Here is a 14,934-nt window from a genome sequence, read left to right as displayed (position 1 = left end):
TCTCTCCATACATTTGTCATGTGATCAGTGAAAGTCAACTCTGGATATGCTGTGCAGCAACTGGAACAGAGCAGACACTTCCATTATAACTAGAGTGTTTGTTTTTCAACCAAACTAACTAAAACTAAACTATGTGTTCACTTCTTTTAAAACATTTCAAGAGTTCACACTTAGCTGATGATTGGTAATAAGCTAGTTTGGCATGCTGTCCCGGGAGAGAGCCCCGAGCTAGAAAGATCCTCGAGCCCGGTGCTCCCTCCCGTTGCAGGGGCGAGAGGGGAGTTTGAGCTCGGGTAGATCTCGAGAAATCCCCCCCCCCCTCCTGCTGCGTAAGGATTGCTAAGGTGATGTGTTGCTGACAGAATTGAATTTGGTGCTAATTTGGTGTAGTCAATTTACTTAGTCTCATGTTTTTGGGAGTGTGGGAGGAAACCGGAGGACCCGGGGAAAACCCACGCAAGCACGGGGAGAACATGAACTCCGCACGAAAAGTCTGACCGGTTGAGTGGAAACCCGAATCGGAGGCATTTTTTTGCTGTGAGGCCGCAGTGTTAGCCACTGGGCCGCCGGGCTGCCCTGTAGAAAAGAGGAGGAGAAGGGGTGGAAGGGGGGATTCTTCAAAACGAAGATGACTAAAGGTAGGGCGTTTGGTTATTTATACTGGGTTAGGAATAGCCTGATTGGTGGTTCGTCCAGCCGTGTCAATCATAAGCACGTGATCCTCTCGAAATTAGTTTATGAATAAACTTCACTAAAATCGTTCATTCCTCTGTGGCAACCCCGGATTAATAAAGGGACTAAGCCGACAAGAAAATGAATGAATGTTCCCTGAATCGTGAGCTGACCTGTAGCTTTTGATGTAGATGCTACTGTGCTGCTGGAGATACTGTAAAACAAAATAATCAAAAAATAAATAAAAACTAAACTTAATATATAGTCCAATAAATGAAAATACATTTAAAAAACTACTTAAAAATACCATAGGAACAGTATGCAGTTTTAAAACCTTGACTTTTCCAAGCTGTGGTAAACCTTGAAGCTGGTTATCGTCCCATGCACATTGCTAAGCTAAGCTAACTTCTCCCGCCAGACCTGAAAATCGGCCGAATTAATTCAAAAATGGTAAAACTCAAAATGTTTAATTCCAGGGCAGTTGTAAAATGAGCCCATTTTCGAAAAAAGTGGAGCATTTCTTTAAAGAGAGGGAATCATAAAAAGAAATATCCTCACTTTGTTCTTGTCTGGCTGGGGAGGTGTGGTTGAGTCGGTCTAATGAATCCATGCTGCCCTCCTTCAGCACATAATCGAAGCTCAAGATGAACATCATAACAACACCCTCCTGGTTCTTCACTGGAATGATGTGTGTCGCACACAGAAAGTCTGATCCTGCAGGTGAAAAGAGAAAAAAAACACTTTTAGTTCACCTATTAGTTTAGACAGCCAAACAAATCTAAGCATTAAGTGAGCATCTTTAAATGACCACTGACGTCTGATTAATTCTGCTTAATTGAGATTTATAATAATCATCTGGTTAATTGATAAATAAATAGAGGCAGAGGGTAACAGTGGAGAGCAGGTTACACTCTTCGTGCTTCGTGACACAAACAAACACGCAGTTTTTGTGTGTAGATGTTGACGCTCATTCAGTTTGACAGGTTCAGAATTCATTCCTGACAGGCGAGAAAGGGGGTCGCCATGGCAACCAAAGGGCAAGACGACCCTTGAGAAAAGCACAACGGAGAAGTGGTTATAATTCGTCTTAGGATTTGATAAAACCGGTGGATTTGAGTTCATCATTACTGGGGGACAAGATCTATCAGACATGCTAATTAGCCAGAGGATGCCACTTTCAGAGATCCTCAGTTATCCTCATCATTATCATAATCATGATCATTTTCTCAATCATCATCCAGTGCTTTCATGACAGCAATATACTTCACGAAAATAATCAGAAGAGAAATTGTCAGGCAGGCATTGATATAATTAACATTTGAAGTGGATCAAAACCTTTCATCAAAGTTGTCCTAAAACCAATTCATGTCTTAGAACAACACTGATAAACTTTTTTTGATCCAGTTTAAATGTTGACTACAGTAGATACAGTATACTGGCAGATATTGATATATACCTATGTACAGTACCTAAAACTCGCAATACTTGGGGGCCAATAACCAATTAATAGGCCAATAAATATAAAGATTGATATAATTTTAATTATAATAAGTCTGTTAACAAAAGCTAAAGGGAAATAGGGAAATACAGTTGACAAGTTTCTTACTATTCATCATTCATTCAGTTTCTTTTCCGCTTAGTCCCTTTATTAATTTGGGGTCGCCGCAGCAAATTGAACCAACTTATCCAGCAAATGTTTTACGCAGCGGATGCCCATCACTGGGAAACACCTATACACTCTCATTCACACTCATACACTACGAACAATTTAGTTAATCCAATTCACCTACACCGCATGTCTTTGGACTGCATGTCTCAAAGGCCTCTAGATTACGCTTATTTTACCAAAATAAAATATGATCATGCCTTGATTTGTAATTATTTCATTAGGACAGTAATGTCTGACTTTGCCTAAACAAAAGTCTTGTCACTTATATGAAATCATGGTGTAGAGGAAACAGAATTAAAATTGTGTATGACTCCCATGAGCTTGGACGGCTGCATCCATACATCTCTGCAATGACTCAAATAACTTATTAATAACGTCATCTGGATTGGCAAAGAAAGCGTTCTTGCAGGACTCCCAGAGTTCATCAGGACTCTTTGGATTTATCTTCAATGCCTCCTCCATCTTATCCCAGACATGCTCAATAATGTTCATGCCTGGGACTGGGCAGGCCAACCCTGGAGCACCTTCACCTCCTTTGCTTTCAGAAAGATGTAAAGGCTGAAGTATGTGAAGGAGCGCTATCCTGCTGTATGTATTTGTAATGTAATGGACAGCACAAATGTCTTGATACCTCAGAATATTGATGTTGCCATCCACTCTGCAGATCTCTCGCACACCTTCGTACTGAATGTAACCCCAAACCATACGTTTTTCTTTACCAAACTTGACTGATTTCTGTAAGAATCTTGGGTCCATGCGGGTTCCAGTAGGTCTTCTGCAGTATTTGTGATGATTGAGATACAGTTCAACAGATGATTCAACTAGAAGTCAAGTTATTGTTTGTTGCTCTTACAACTGGGATCGACGACAAGACTTTTGTCAGGTAGTGTATATATTACATACATAGACTGCAAAAAAAAATATATTCATTGGATTTACTATTTTTTTTAGGGTACATGGTACTATATGGGCTGAGTTTATACATTTACAACCCCTTACCTTAAAAAAAAACAAACAAATCCAATGTATTATTTATATCAGTGTATATGCCCTCCTTTTAAGCACCTTTCACTGTTCGATTCCGAGTTAAAAACGAGTGCTATACTCAACACTCCACACAGTGCATGGAAAGTTGATCTCTGCTCAACTGTGTCACATCAGCAACGCTCACTGTCGCTCATGTCGATGGAAACTGTGACTTCAGGTCTCTGCAAATCGCTGTCAGAGTGATCGCTCTATCAGGACGGTGAGGTCTTCTGCTTTGACGGCTACTCACGTCAGTTTTTGGAGATTCATATCAACAACAATCAGAGAACAGTACAGCGCTTGCAGAGAGACAAGAATTCCCTGTTCAGTTATTCTGGTGTGCAGCAGCAGCCAGAAACGTGTGGGAGCCTGTGGACCCGGCTTAATTTAGAACAAACCTACTGAAATGATCACTAATTGGTAACAGAGACATGGACTTTAGAAGCAAGCATGCTGTTTGTTTTCTGTGCTTTATTTGGCTGTGCCATCTATAAATATCTCAGACTGAGCTTTCGTCCAGTGTGCCCAGTGTTTCTCTGTCAGTCTGTGATATTATTAGCAGCTGTGCATGTGCGTGCACACACACACACACACGCACACACAGACCTTTCACAGTCACCACCTGCAGAACATCTATAATGCTATAATGCACAAACTCTCTCTTTCTCTATCTTTTTCTCTCTCAAACACACACACACAAAAACAACAGCAATCCAGCTGTAAGCACTAGTTCAACCAAAAATGAAAATTATTTTATTATTCACTCACCATCATGCTGTTCCAATAACTTGAGACCTTCATTCACCATCGGAACCCAAATGAATATATTTTACAGATCTGAGCGCTTCTTCATCCTCCATAGAGGTTTTTTGACTTATTTAAAGTCCAGAAAGGTACAAAAATCAATCCATATGCCTTTAGTGGGTCAATCAGAATATTTTAAAGCTTTGTGAATATTTTGTGCCACATAAAACAAAAATAATAACTTTATTCAACAGTTTTTTTTTTCTCCTCAGTGTCAGTATAGGGCTCGTGCTGCACTGATGTGAAACTTTCCTCCTGAAACTTTGTCTGTTTGAAACAAAGCCCCTAAACTGACTCTAAAGTGAAGAAACTGTTGAATGAAGTCAATATTTTTGCTTTATGATCGCACTAAAATATTCTGGTTGCTTAAAAATATTCAGATCGAACCGATGAAGGCATGTGCTCTGTTTTGAGGGCTTTTTTTATTGGTATTTTTCTTAATGGTCTCTACAGTTGAAGTCAGAATTATTAGCCCCCCTATTTATTTTTCCCCCAATTTTTATTTAATGGAGAGAATATTTTTTTCAACACATTTCTAAACATAATAGTTTTAATAACTCATTTCTAGTAACTGATTTATTTTATCTTTGCCATGATGACAGTAAATATTTTTTGACTAGATATTTTTCAAGACACTTTTAAACAGGTTAAAGTGACATTTAAAGGCTTAACTAGGTTAATTAGGTTGACTAGGCAGGTTAGGGTAATTAGGCAAGTTATTGTATAACGATGGTTTGTTCTGTAGACTATGAAAACAAAATTAGCTTAAATAGGCTAATAATTTTGACCTTAAAATGGTACATAAAAATAAAGATAAAACAAATAAAACTTTCTCCAGAAGAAAAAATATTATCAGACATTCTGTGAAAATTTCTTTGCTCTGTTAAACATAATTTGGAAAATATTTAAAAAAGAAAAAAAATCAAAGAGGGCTAATAATTCTGACTTCAACTGTATATGCAGCCTTGATGATGCAAGCTGAAACTGCATTTCTTAGTGATGCAATGCACTCAATGGAGCTAGTGACGTCTCTGTGAGGGGTAGGGTTAGGGGTGGGGTTAGGTTAAAGTGTTAAAAAGCATCGGATGCAGCTCACACTGCACTGCACCAGGTCTGCATCCAGACCCCTCTCATTTTTCTGGACTTTGAACAAGGCGGAAACCTCAACCTCTCTCAAACTCTAATGGAGGATGAGGGAGCTCTCAGATTTCACCTAAAATATTTAATTTGTGTTCTGAAATTGAATGAAGGTCTCAAGGTCTCAGGGGTTTGAAACAATGTAGAGGTGTTCAAAACTTGTATGACAAAGTTCAGAGCACTTATTAATATACTTATTAATAAGCTTTATTGTTTTGAGTTTTTTTTTACTGCTCCTTAAAGGCAAATCACAGTATACACTAATGGTCAAAAGTTTGGGGTCAGTTTTTCATTATTTTATGTTTTTTTAAGAACCTTGTTCTGTTCATCAAGGTATATAATTATTAAATGTAAAAAAATAAAATAAAAAAACTATGGTTAAATTGTTAAATAATTATTACAATTTTATTATCTGCTTTATTATTGTATGTAGTTTCAAATTAAATTATTACTCCAGCCATTACTGCTTTTATGACTATTACCATTAATAACAATAATAATAATAATAATTATTATTATTATTTTTATTGTTATTATTATTATTATTATTATTATTATTATTATTATTATTATTATTATTATTATTATTATTATTATTAGAGTGATTTCTAAAGGATCATGTAGACTGGAAGTATTGAAACTGAAAATCCATTATAAAATCACTGCAATAAATTATTCAATTACAAACCACTTTTAATCAGTTTTTTTTTCATATATTTTATTTATAACATATTTACAATTTTACAATTTGTACTGTATTTTTGCAGCCTTGGTAAGCAAGCTAAGGTAGTGTACATTTGCTCAAAAATGATTTACGATTCAGAAAAGATCATTTTTTTAAAGAAAATAAATAACAGCAGTAATAATAAACCAAATATAGCTAAACAAGCTCAAATTAATTTAAGTTACTTTGTTTTGATTTTTGACAGTTGGTTTTTGACAGTCGCTATGAAATGACTGAAATCATACAGTTTAGTAATATGGAACTGTAATGCAGTCAAGACCTACTTAGTTCACACCAAAAAATAAACATTTTCCTATTTATCATTTATAGTACTTACCCTTCACTTGTTTCAAACCAATTGTTTTGATAAACCAACACAAAAATAATATTTTGAAGAATGCTGGAAACATTTAACTATTGACATGCTGGACTCAAGAAATGAACAGATTAAATCTCTTTCCAGCTCTAAATGCATATGATTGGCTCCTGTCTTTCAAGTGATGAACGAACGACTCAAACCTGATGAATGACTTGAAAAATGAACTAATCTTCTCCTCCACCGGCACAAGTGCACATGCACGAATGAACGAATCACTCCCCGAGAGGACTTATCATTCTTGAGTCACATAAAAGATTTGTTCTAAATGAATGAATCATTCAAGAATGACCTATCACTAGGAAATAATACCACACAATGTTTTTGAATCAAATCAGACTCAAGCATTTAGCACCACAGAATCCTGAATTTATCTTTTAGCTCCTGCAAGGAAATCATTATATTTTAGGGTGGCATCAAAGATTTTTAAGCACCCCTGTTGTGAAACAGACGGCTTGGCTTAACTGTGCTCAGATCCACATAATACAGTGTAAAAACGGACAGAAAAGTCAATTGAAATTCAATCCAAAACATCCGAGTTTCAGAGTTGGGATATAATCCGTTTAGCCTTTGTTGAGCTGCACAGCTTTGAAAAAGAAAAAAAAAAATCACAGTAGATTAAGATTACACCTCTACACTATGGCCCATACTTACACCTGCTTATAGACACTCACTCATCAGAAAGTGGACAAGAGATGAATTAAAACACCAGATGTAAATGGCAATGCATTTCACTGCTCTACTTCTGATCCAACAGAACAAAATACTTCTTAATACTACAGTAGATGTAAACAGGATCAGTTGTGGGTTTTAATGTTGTTTGGCACCAAATGTTCAACCTACAGTGTAGAAAAGACTGACAATCTCAGCTCAACAAATTGAAAAGTACATACATTATTGATCCCGATTTTTATTCAAATTACGAGCCACGTTTCTGTTAGATGTCTACAACAGAGTGTAGGTACTGTAAGTGAACAAACTGCTAAACCGTAGTAATGAATTTAATGTAATCTCTCCCTCTCTCCCCGCAGTTGATGAATGGAGTACGCGAGGCAAGTATGCCCAGAGTAAGAAGGCGATGACCCTCTACTACATCACTGTCAATTTTACCACATAATGCAATACATCCTGAGACATGGAGAGAGACGCAGTATGATCACTCCGGGCCATGAGGAAGAAAAAAAAAAAAACTGCAAGGAAAGGATTTTGTGCTCCAGTAGTTTGTTTTTATACTTTACCATGTCTGAAAGTTTCAGGATTGACAGGTGATGGTGAAGACTTCCCTTCAGAAAACTCAAAACTGCTTGTCTGTCTTTTCTCTTCATGCAATTACAAATGACAAAAGGAACACCTTAATGTAATAAAATCTACTGATATCTACTGATATCTAACCAAAGTAGGCTCATTCTGAAAACGTAGCCCTATATGCATTTCTGGAGATTTCAAATTATGTAGCCAGAAGTTTGTATGGCTGCATTTCGCCTTTAAAACGAATGCTACGGGGCCTGATGCCATTTCTTTTCGTGCTTACAGCTTACCTCCGTGTGGACAGGTTTTCCGCTGCTACCAGTTTGTCCAATTACTAGTTTTGAGACGTATGAGTTGACTGTAATGACTGTAACAACGGGGTTCGAGTTGAATAATGGTTCCATAAAGTAGCTAAGACAAAAACAGAAGCCAAAAAAATAAAACAAACAAGTAAATAGCGTGTAATAATGTAATAAAATCTGAAAACATGTTAAAAATCAGGCGAGGGCTTTTCTTTTTCTGGATTGCTTTTTAAAACACTGTTGGTTGGGTTTAGGGTGAGGGATGATTGGGTCAGTCTGTGCTTTTAAAAATCCTATCGGTTAAGGCAGTGGTTCTCAAACTGTGGTACGTGTACCAGTAGTGGTACACAGGCTTCCTTCTAGTGGTACGCGGAGGAATGAAATATGTCATGTACATGCTATATATATTTCAAAATTTATCAAAAATTATGTATATTATATGCCATATATGACATATAGCCTATATTTCTGAGGTAATCTGCCACGTTTTTTTTAACTATGCAGAGTTGTAGCTGCTTTACTGGGCCTACTACGCTACTGTATTTCAATACTGCTCATTTTGGTGGTACTTGGAGAGACAATTTTTTTCTGAGGTGGTACTTGATGAAAAAAGTTTGAGAACCACTGGGTTAAGGGAAGGGGGTGAGTGGAGGTATTGGTCGGTTAGTCGGTCGGTCAGTAAGTCGACAGCGGCATCTGGGGGATTTACGCGATAAGAACAGGCACGAATGGAACTCACGAGAGAATTTTGAGATCTGAAAAAGCGTACACAGCAGCTCTCGTGAATTTGCGAAAACAAAATTTGCAAAAAATAAGTAGCTTTAAATCACTTTAAACTAGGCATGTACAGATCCGATCACCTAATCGGAAATCAGGCCCGATCCCGCGGTTTCAGACTTGATTGAAATCGGATGTTACCTCCCGATCAGGATTCGAATGTATTTGTATAGAACACGGAAGCAGCTTGAAGTGAAAAGCACGAGTATGTTTGCAGTCTGGAGGCATTATAAAGTCGATGACGACAACATTGCCTTAGCAAATTGTGTGATATGTAAACTTGGGATTGCCTGCCAGGTATTTTAAGTTAAGGGGCTATTTGATTTTAAATGAGATTTTTAAAATATATTTACTATATTTTTTAGCTACCTCACAGGAGTGCTCTGTTTGTTAAATGTTAAAATAAGGGGGATTAAATAAAAAATAAGGAACATCCTGGATCTTTTTTTTATGTATTATAGAAGTATTGGATCGGGTTTTAGTATTGATAGATACCCAAAATCAAATGACTCGGACTTGGACTTGAGGGCAAAAAAACCTGATCGGGACACCCCTACTTTAAACTATCAAAAATGTTAATAAAATTCACTTTTTCAAACTTCGCAAGGTTAAACGTTGTTGGAAAAAGAGCAAGGTCCCATAATGCAATTCAAAAGCCTAAATAAATAGGGAAAAATAAAAACATGAATCACAAATTATGAAAAACTGTGAATTTACGGACATTTTATACAGTGCATGATAATATGGCTGTTTAGAGAAGATTTTTAAAACACATTTTTAAACATACTGTAATATTTTTAATAACTTGTATTTTATAACTTATTTATTTTATATGCATTGCTACAATCGTATCGGCCTTCACTGATTTTGCAGTCAATGTTCAACATTTTAATAGTCTAGACTGGTTTTCACTGTTTGCCAGAGCTCCTAAAAACCCTCCACCTCCCCCAGCTCCACCTGTCTAAATTGGGATTTATGTCTATTGACGCAGCAGGAGTTTCTTTGAAACAGTTTCTTTTGTGAAAGAAAATAATTTTGGCCTCTATTTCCAAACTGACCAAATCACAAAACAATATCTTGCATAACATGTTTTTTTTTCATCTGTCACAGCGATGCCTAGATTGGCTATAATCAAAATTAGTGTGCAAAGAAATATCAAGGTCATGTCCATATTATGCTAAAAGTGGATTTACTTATCGCAACAATCCTGGAGAATCCATAACAACTGTAGTCCCCCATACCAATCGTTAACAGTGCTATATTCATTAACAAAAACAATTTCAAGAATTCTAATAATGAATGAAGATATATTTTCATTTTCATATATCTAAAATACCTAGGTAAACAGGTAGGTAAATGCTACACATAAATGAGTCAGTGTTATTTTCCAGCGCTTAGGATGTCATTTGGATTCTTTAGATATTGGCTTAACTCTGTGCGGAACAGAATTTATTGCATGACTGAGCATAAATATCCGTTTTCCAGCAGGAATGTGTGTGGAGTGCCACAACCTGTCAGTTTTAATCTCAAAAAGCCCTGGTTGGTTATGTTCGGTATTAAGCTAGGTGAGAGGCAAATTCAGAGAGCCATCGTGGGAATTTCTGTTTGTGTGTGTGTGTGTGTAGACTGAAAGGACAAGAGAAGCTTAAGAGATTAGCCCTATGGAAGTGAATAAGTGCTTTAAACGCTTGAATTTCATGCTGCTGCGATGCTGCTTTAAATGAATTAAGTAGTCTGCTAGGGCTAGATCCAGGAAAATCATCATCTAAAATGTGTTTACACGTTATATGGTTTATTATAATAAAGATTACATGTTACAACACAACTGCAAAAATTGAATATAAAAAATCCAGGTAAAGTCCAAGTAGTTATTTAATTAGCAAAAATGTATGTAAATTCTGTAGATATCCATAGGACAATAACGTAAGAGAGCGCACGCATCAACAAACATCCACATTTTTAGGATTTAGAGGTATGTTTAAAATGCTCCATTACCGTGACCTTGATAAATAAAGAATGAATCTGTTGACCCAGTGACGTCTTAAAGGAAATGTGAGCTGGTGCTTGTCCTGAGTGTGTAAAGCAGGAGAAACCACAGTCAAACTAGCCAGATACACAGAGAGGTTAACAGGGCACCGTGAGCTCTCAGCATTAATGAGTTTAAACTTTTAACGAGTTAAGATACGTTAAGACTGCCATTGTCCACTGGTATAAAAATAGCAGACCTCAAGTGTTTATTGATATTCTTCACTAGTATCGCAAGCATAAAAGATGTTTATTTATTTTTTAATTAATTAATTAGTTAAAAAGGTGAAAATTGTTTGCCCACTTATTAATTTATGTTTTGGCATGTTTGACGCATTGTAATGTTTCAGATTATCAAACATATTCGTAAAATATTAGTGAAATATAAGTCAAAGATAACAAGTAAATGCATCATGCAGCTTTGAAATGTTTTTTTTTTTTTGGGGGGGTGGGGGGCTGGGGGTACAAATCTACATTGCCCTTTGTGAAAAAGTGTTTGCCCCTAAACCTAATAACTGGTTGGTCCACCCTTAGCAGTAACAACTGCAATCAAGTGTTTTCTATAACTTGCAAATGAGTCTGTAACCGCGCTGTGGAGGAATTTTGGCACTCATCTTTGCAGAATTTTTGTAAATTAGCCACATTGGAGGGTTTTTGAGCATGAACCGCCTTTTTATGCCACAGTGTCTCAATTAGATTCAGGTCAGGACTTTGACTAGGCCATGCCAAAATGTATAAAATCTATATTTTTTATACATAAATGAATAAATACATAAATAAAATACTGAATCAATATATGTAAAAAACAAACATATTTTTTGCTTTTATCATGTGTCTTCAGAGAGTATCCAAAGTAAGAAATTCTTTAGATTAAAATAATAGTTTTACTGGCAGTTTATTATTACATGTTTGTACAGTAATACATAACACCAACCCTGACAGAAGATCAATTTAAACTATAAAACATGTTATTAGGAGTCATTTTTTCAAACTTTGCAAGGAAAAAAAGATTAAGGTCCCATAATGCAACTCAAAAGCTTAAATAAATGTAAGTGTAATGACAATAAAGTTGAATCTAATCTAATCTAAATGGGTAAAATTAAAACATTAATCAGAAAATACTGAAAACTGCTAATTTGTTCAAAACATTTTAAAGCATAATAGTTTTAATACCTTGCTTCTAATAACTCACTTCTTTTGTATCCACTGCTACACGGAACAATCGTTTTGGCATCTGCTCCTGCTGATCTGTCTTGGAGACTCTATCTACAGGACATTATTAGTTTGGAATACACCACAGCTAAAATAAATGGTGCCAATAAGAAAACTGCATAAATATTGGTTAAATATTAGAGAGACTTTATCAGATATGTTTCGATCCTGATTTTGTACCTACTATTGCAGTATTACTGTTTATATTTTATTTGTTGGGTAGATCTCGAGCTTCGTTGTATATAGTGTTAAATCTAAAATGTTCAATAAAAAAAAGAATTAAAAACAAAAGGTTACACAAGTAAAAACATCATACAGTTTTGAAAGTTTTTTTTTATTATTATTTTATTTTATTGCACTGAAGCTATACCAGTATAGCTAAATGGACGTTAATTACGTTAATATAAACATTAGTTCAGGGTTGAATAATACCATTATATTTATAAATGTAATGTTCACTTTTGAGCACTACCAATTTGCAAAATGGTCGCTTTCCTTTTACTTATCATGCTAAAAATGAATTTTATATCTGAAAACCTTTTTTTACACACAAACTAATAATTGCATAAATAAAATACTGGAACAACGGTCACACTTTACAATAAGGTTCATTAGTTAATGTTAATTAATGCATTTACTAACATGAACAATCAATGAACAATACATTTACTACTGTATTTGTTCATGTTAGTTAATGTTAGTTAATGAAAATACAGTAGCTCATTGTTAGTTCATGTTAACTCACAGTGCATTAACTAATGTTAACAAGCATAGCATGGATGTTAATAATGCATTAGTAAATGTTCAATTATGATTATTAAATGCTGTACATGTGTTGTTCATGATTAGTTCATGTTAGTAAATGCATTAACTAATGAACCTTATTGTAAAGTGTTACCAAAACAACATATGTAAAAATCTTCTTTGTTGCCTTACATGTGTCTTCTGAGAGTATCCAAAGTCAAAAATTCTTTATTTTGAAATAGTTTGGGTGTTTAATGCAAATCACGGTAACTAATTTAGAAGACTTTTTTTTTTTGAGCCAATATTATTCGAATAATCATGAAAAAGCCATGCAGTACTAATAATCCACCTAAGAAATACATGCAATATAAAGCAATTTAATAATAAACAAATCTCAGAAAGCACAAACTTTAGCTTTCTAAAGTTTCGGAAGAAAGTTGGACAGTTTTACTTTCAGAACCGAATGATCTGCTGTAAATAGAGCGGCACTATTTGTTCGCCGCGTTGTACTGTAACTCGCACAAACATTTCTCAAAGGAAATACTTTTGTCTTTGATGAAATAGCACTGCAGTGTGGAACTGGCACTGTTATTGTAGTACAATTTTAGCAGCTTTTTTACAGGTTTGATCATGCTGTTCTCTCTCAAACTCTGACAAGTTTCTGCGAGCAGCAGCTGCATCGATCTGTGACCATCGCAGCATGAAAGCAAATCAGCCCAGGTACCGCTCAAGCTGCAGTCATTTCTCAAACATTAGGCATCCTGAGGTGTACTGCGTAATATGTAAGAAAACAGATTTTTACAGCTCTTCCTTGTTGTTTGTTCCCGACAGTTACAGCAATCGCAGGCCACAGTTTCACCATCCCCAGCTGCTACTTGAGATGTTAAGCATGTGTCCCGCTAAAGGTTGAGCTTTCCCAAGAGTGACTTATGAAAAAAAAATCATGCAATTAAACCCGTTTGGTGAAAAAGCATCACAACTCCAAGCAGGAACTCTAATAAATAATGGCTGACAGGCTATATAGATCACATTCATTTTCAAGGGGAGGATCGTTCTGTTTTCTATAGTGTGTGTTCATTTTCTTCTGTATATGAACATACAGAATGCATTGAGCTCAGTTCTTGTTTCAAGATGATGGAAATTTCATTAGATTCAATTTCCACTATCAATAATTAAACCTACAGAGTCTGCGGAGACTCCTTTAAACAGAGTAATCCATACGCACCTACACACACACACATACACACACAAACACATGCGTGCACACACTTCTACAGATACTGTAAGACATATGTGAATACCCTCAAACCTTTTCAAATCAATATGAAAAAATAGAGCATTCATTCACTCTGGTTTATTATTAAATGATAGTTCACTCAAAAATAAAAGTTCTGCCATCATTTATTTAGTCTTTGACTTGTTTCGAACAAGTTAGAGGTTTTGTTTTGTTCTGTTGAACACAAAAGAAGTTATTATGAAGAATTTTGGAAACCTGTAACCATCGACTTCCATAGGGCCCTATCATACACCAGGTGCATTAAGGTGCAAGACGTGTTTTTGTGTGATTTGTTACTGTTTTCAAACCAGCACAACCCTAATTTTCAAGTTTTGCACCACACTTAAATAAAAAAATCCATTTGAGCCACTTTATGGATTCAAAGGTATGCTGTTCTATAAAGGAGGTGTGTTACAGGGCATTGTTGGTGGTGCGTTGCCATTTTGAAGAACTGAACTAGACCATGCCATTGACCATCTGAAAGCTGGTCTAAAGTTCAGAGCAGAGAGAGTTAGTTATGGCCTGTGCGAGTCCAAAACGCTTATAAATCCTTAACACACTTCGTTATTAGAACTGAATTTAGAAATAGTTTTGAAAGAAAATCTTTACGCTTAACAAACTAAATTAAATATGTAGACTAATGAATGTCTTCAGACGCTGACAAGGGAGGAGCGGATCCAAATGCAGGTTTATTGAGAATAGTCAGGCAAGCAACAGTCACAATCAGGAGCAAACAGATGTACGTAAGTAATCCAGAGTCATAGTCAAATACACAGGCGATTGGTCAGTACAGGCAGGCAGCAGACAACATAAACAAACAAACAAGGCAAGGGTCAAAAAACACATCAAAGCAGGGCAAGGAAAATGCATTGCAATGTTCACAATACTGGTTACAAGACTAAGCACTAAGGTGTGTGTGTGTGTGCGGTTTATAAAGTCCAT

At 35.9% G+C, this 14,934-nt stretch overlaps 2 protein-coding genes across 11 annotated transcripts in view; one reads left to right on the top strand and one right to left on the bottom strand.

The window, feature by feature from the left end:
* The window catches only part of gpr155b (G protein-coupled receptor 155b), a 698,693-nt gene that overhangs the window by 289,322 nt on the left and 394,437 nt on the right, over nucleotides 1-14,934 (top strand). The window lies entirely within an intron of this gene.
* kcnh7 (potassium channel, voltage gated eag related subfamily H, member 7) overlaps nucleotides 1-14,934 on the bottom strand; it is a 155,839-nt gene that overhangs the window by 86,095 nt on the left and 54,810 nt on the right. For all 10 annotated transcript variants that reach the window (XR_012407653.1, XR_012407654.1, XM_073953686.1 and 7 more), the window contains one exon: nucleotides 1,231-1,386. Coding sequence is in view for 8 of the 10 variants with exons in the window: in XM_073953686.1 (XP_073809787.1) it covers nucleotides 1,231-1,386 (156 nt within the window). In the remaining 2 variants the exon portion in view is untranslated. The remainder of the gene's footprint in view (nucleotides 1-1,230; nucleotides 1,387-14,934) is intronic.

Source organism: Danio rerio, chromosome 6, assembly GCF_049306965.1.
Source record: "Danio rerio strain Tuebingen ecotype United States chromosome 6, GRCz12tu, whole genome shotgun sequence".
NCBI classification, from domain to species: Eukaryota; Metazoa; Chordata; class Actinopteri; order Cypriniformes; family Danionidae; genus Danio; species Danio rerio.
Note: the sequence above shows the minus strand (reverse complement) of the source record. Positions and strands in the feature narration are given on the sequence as shown.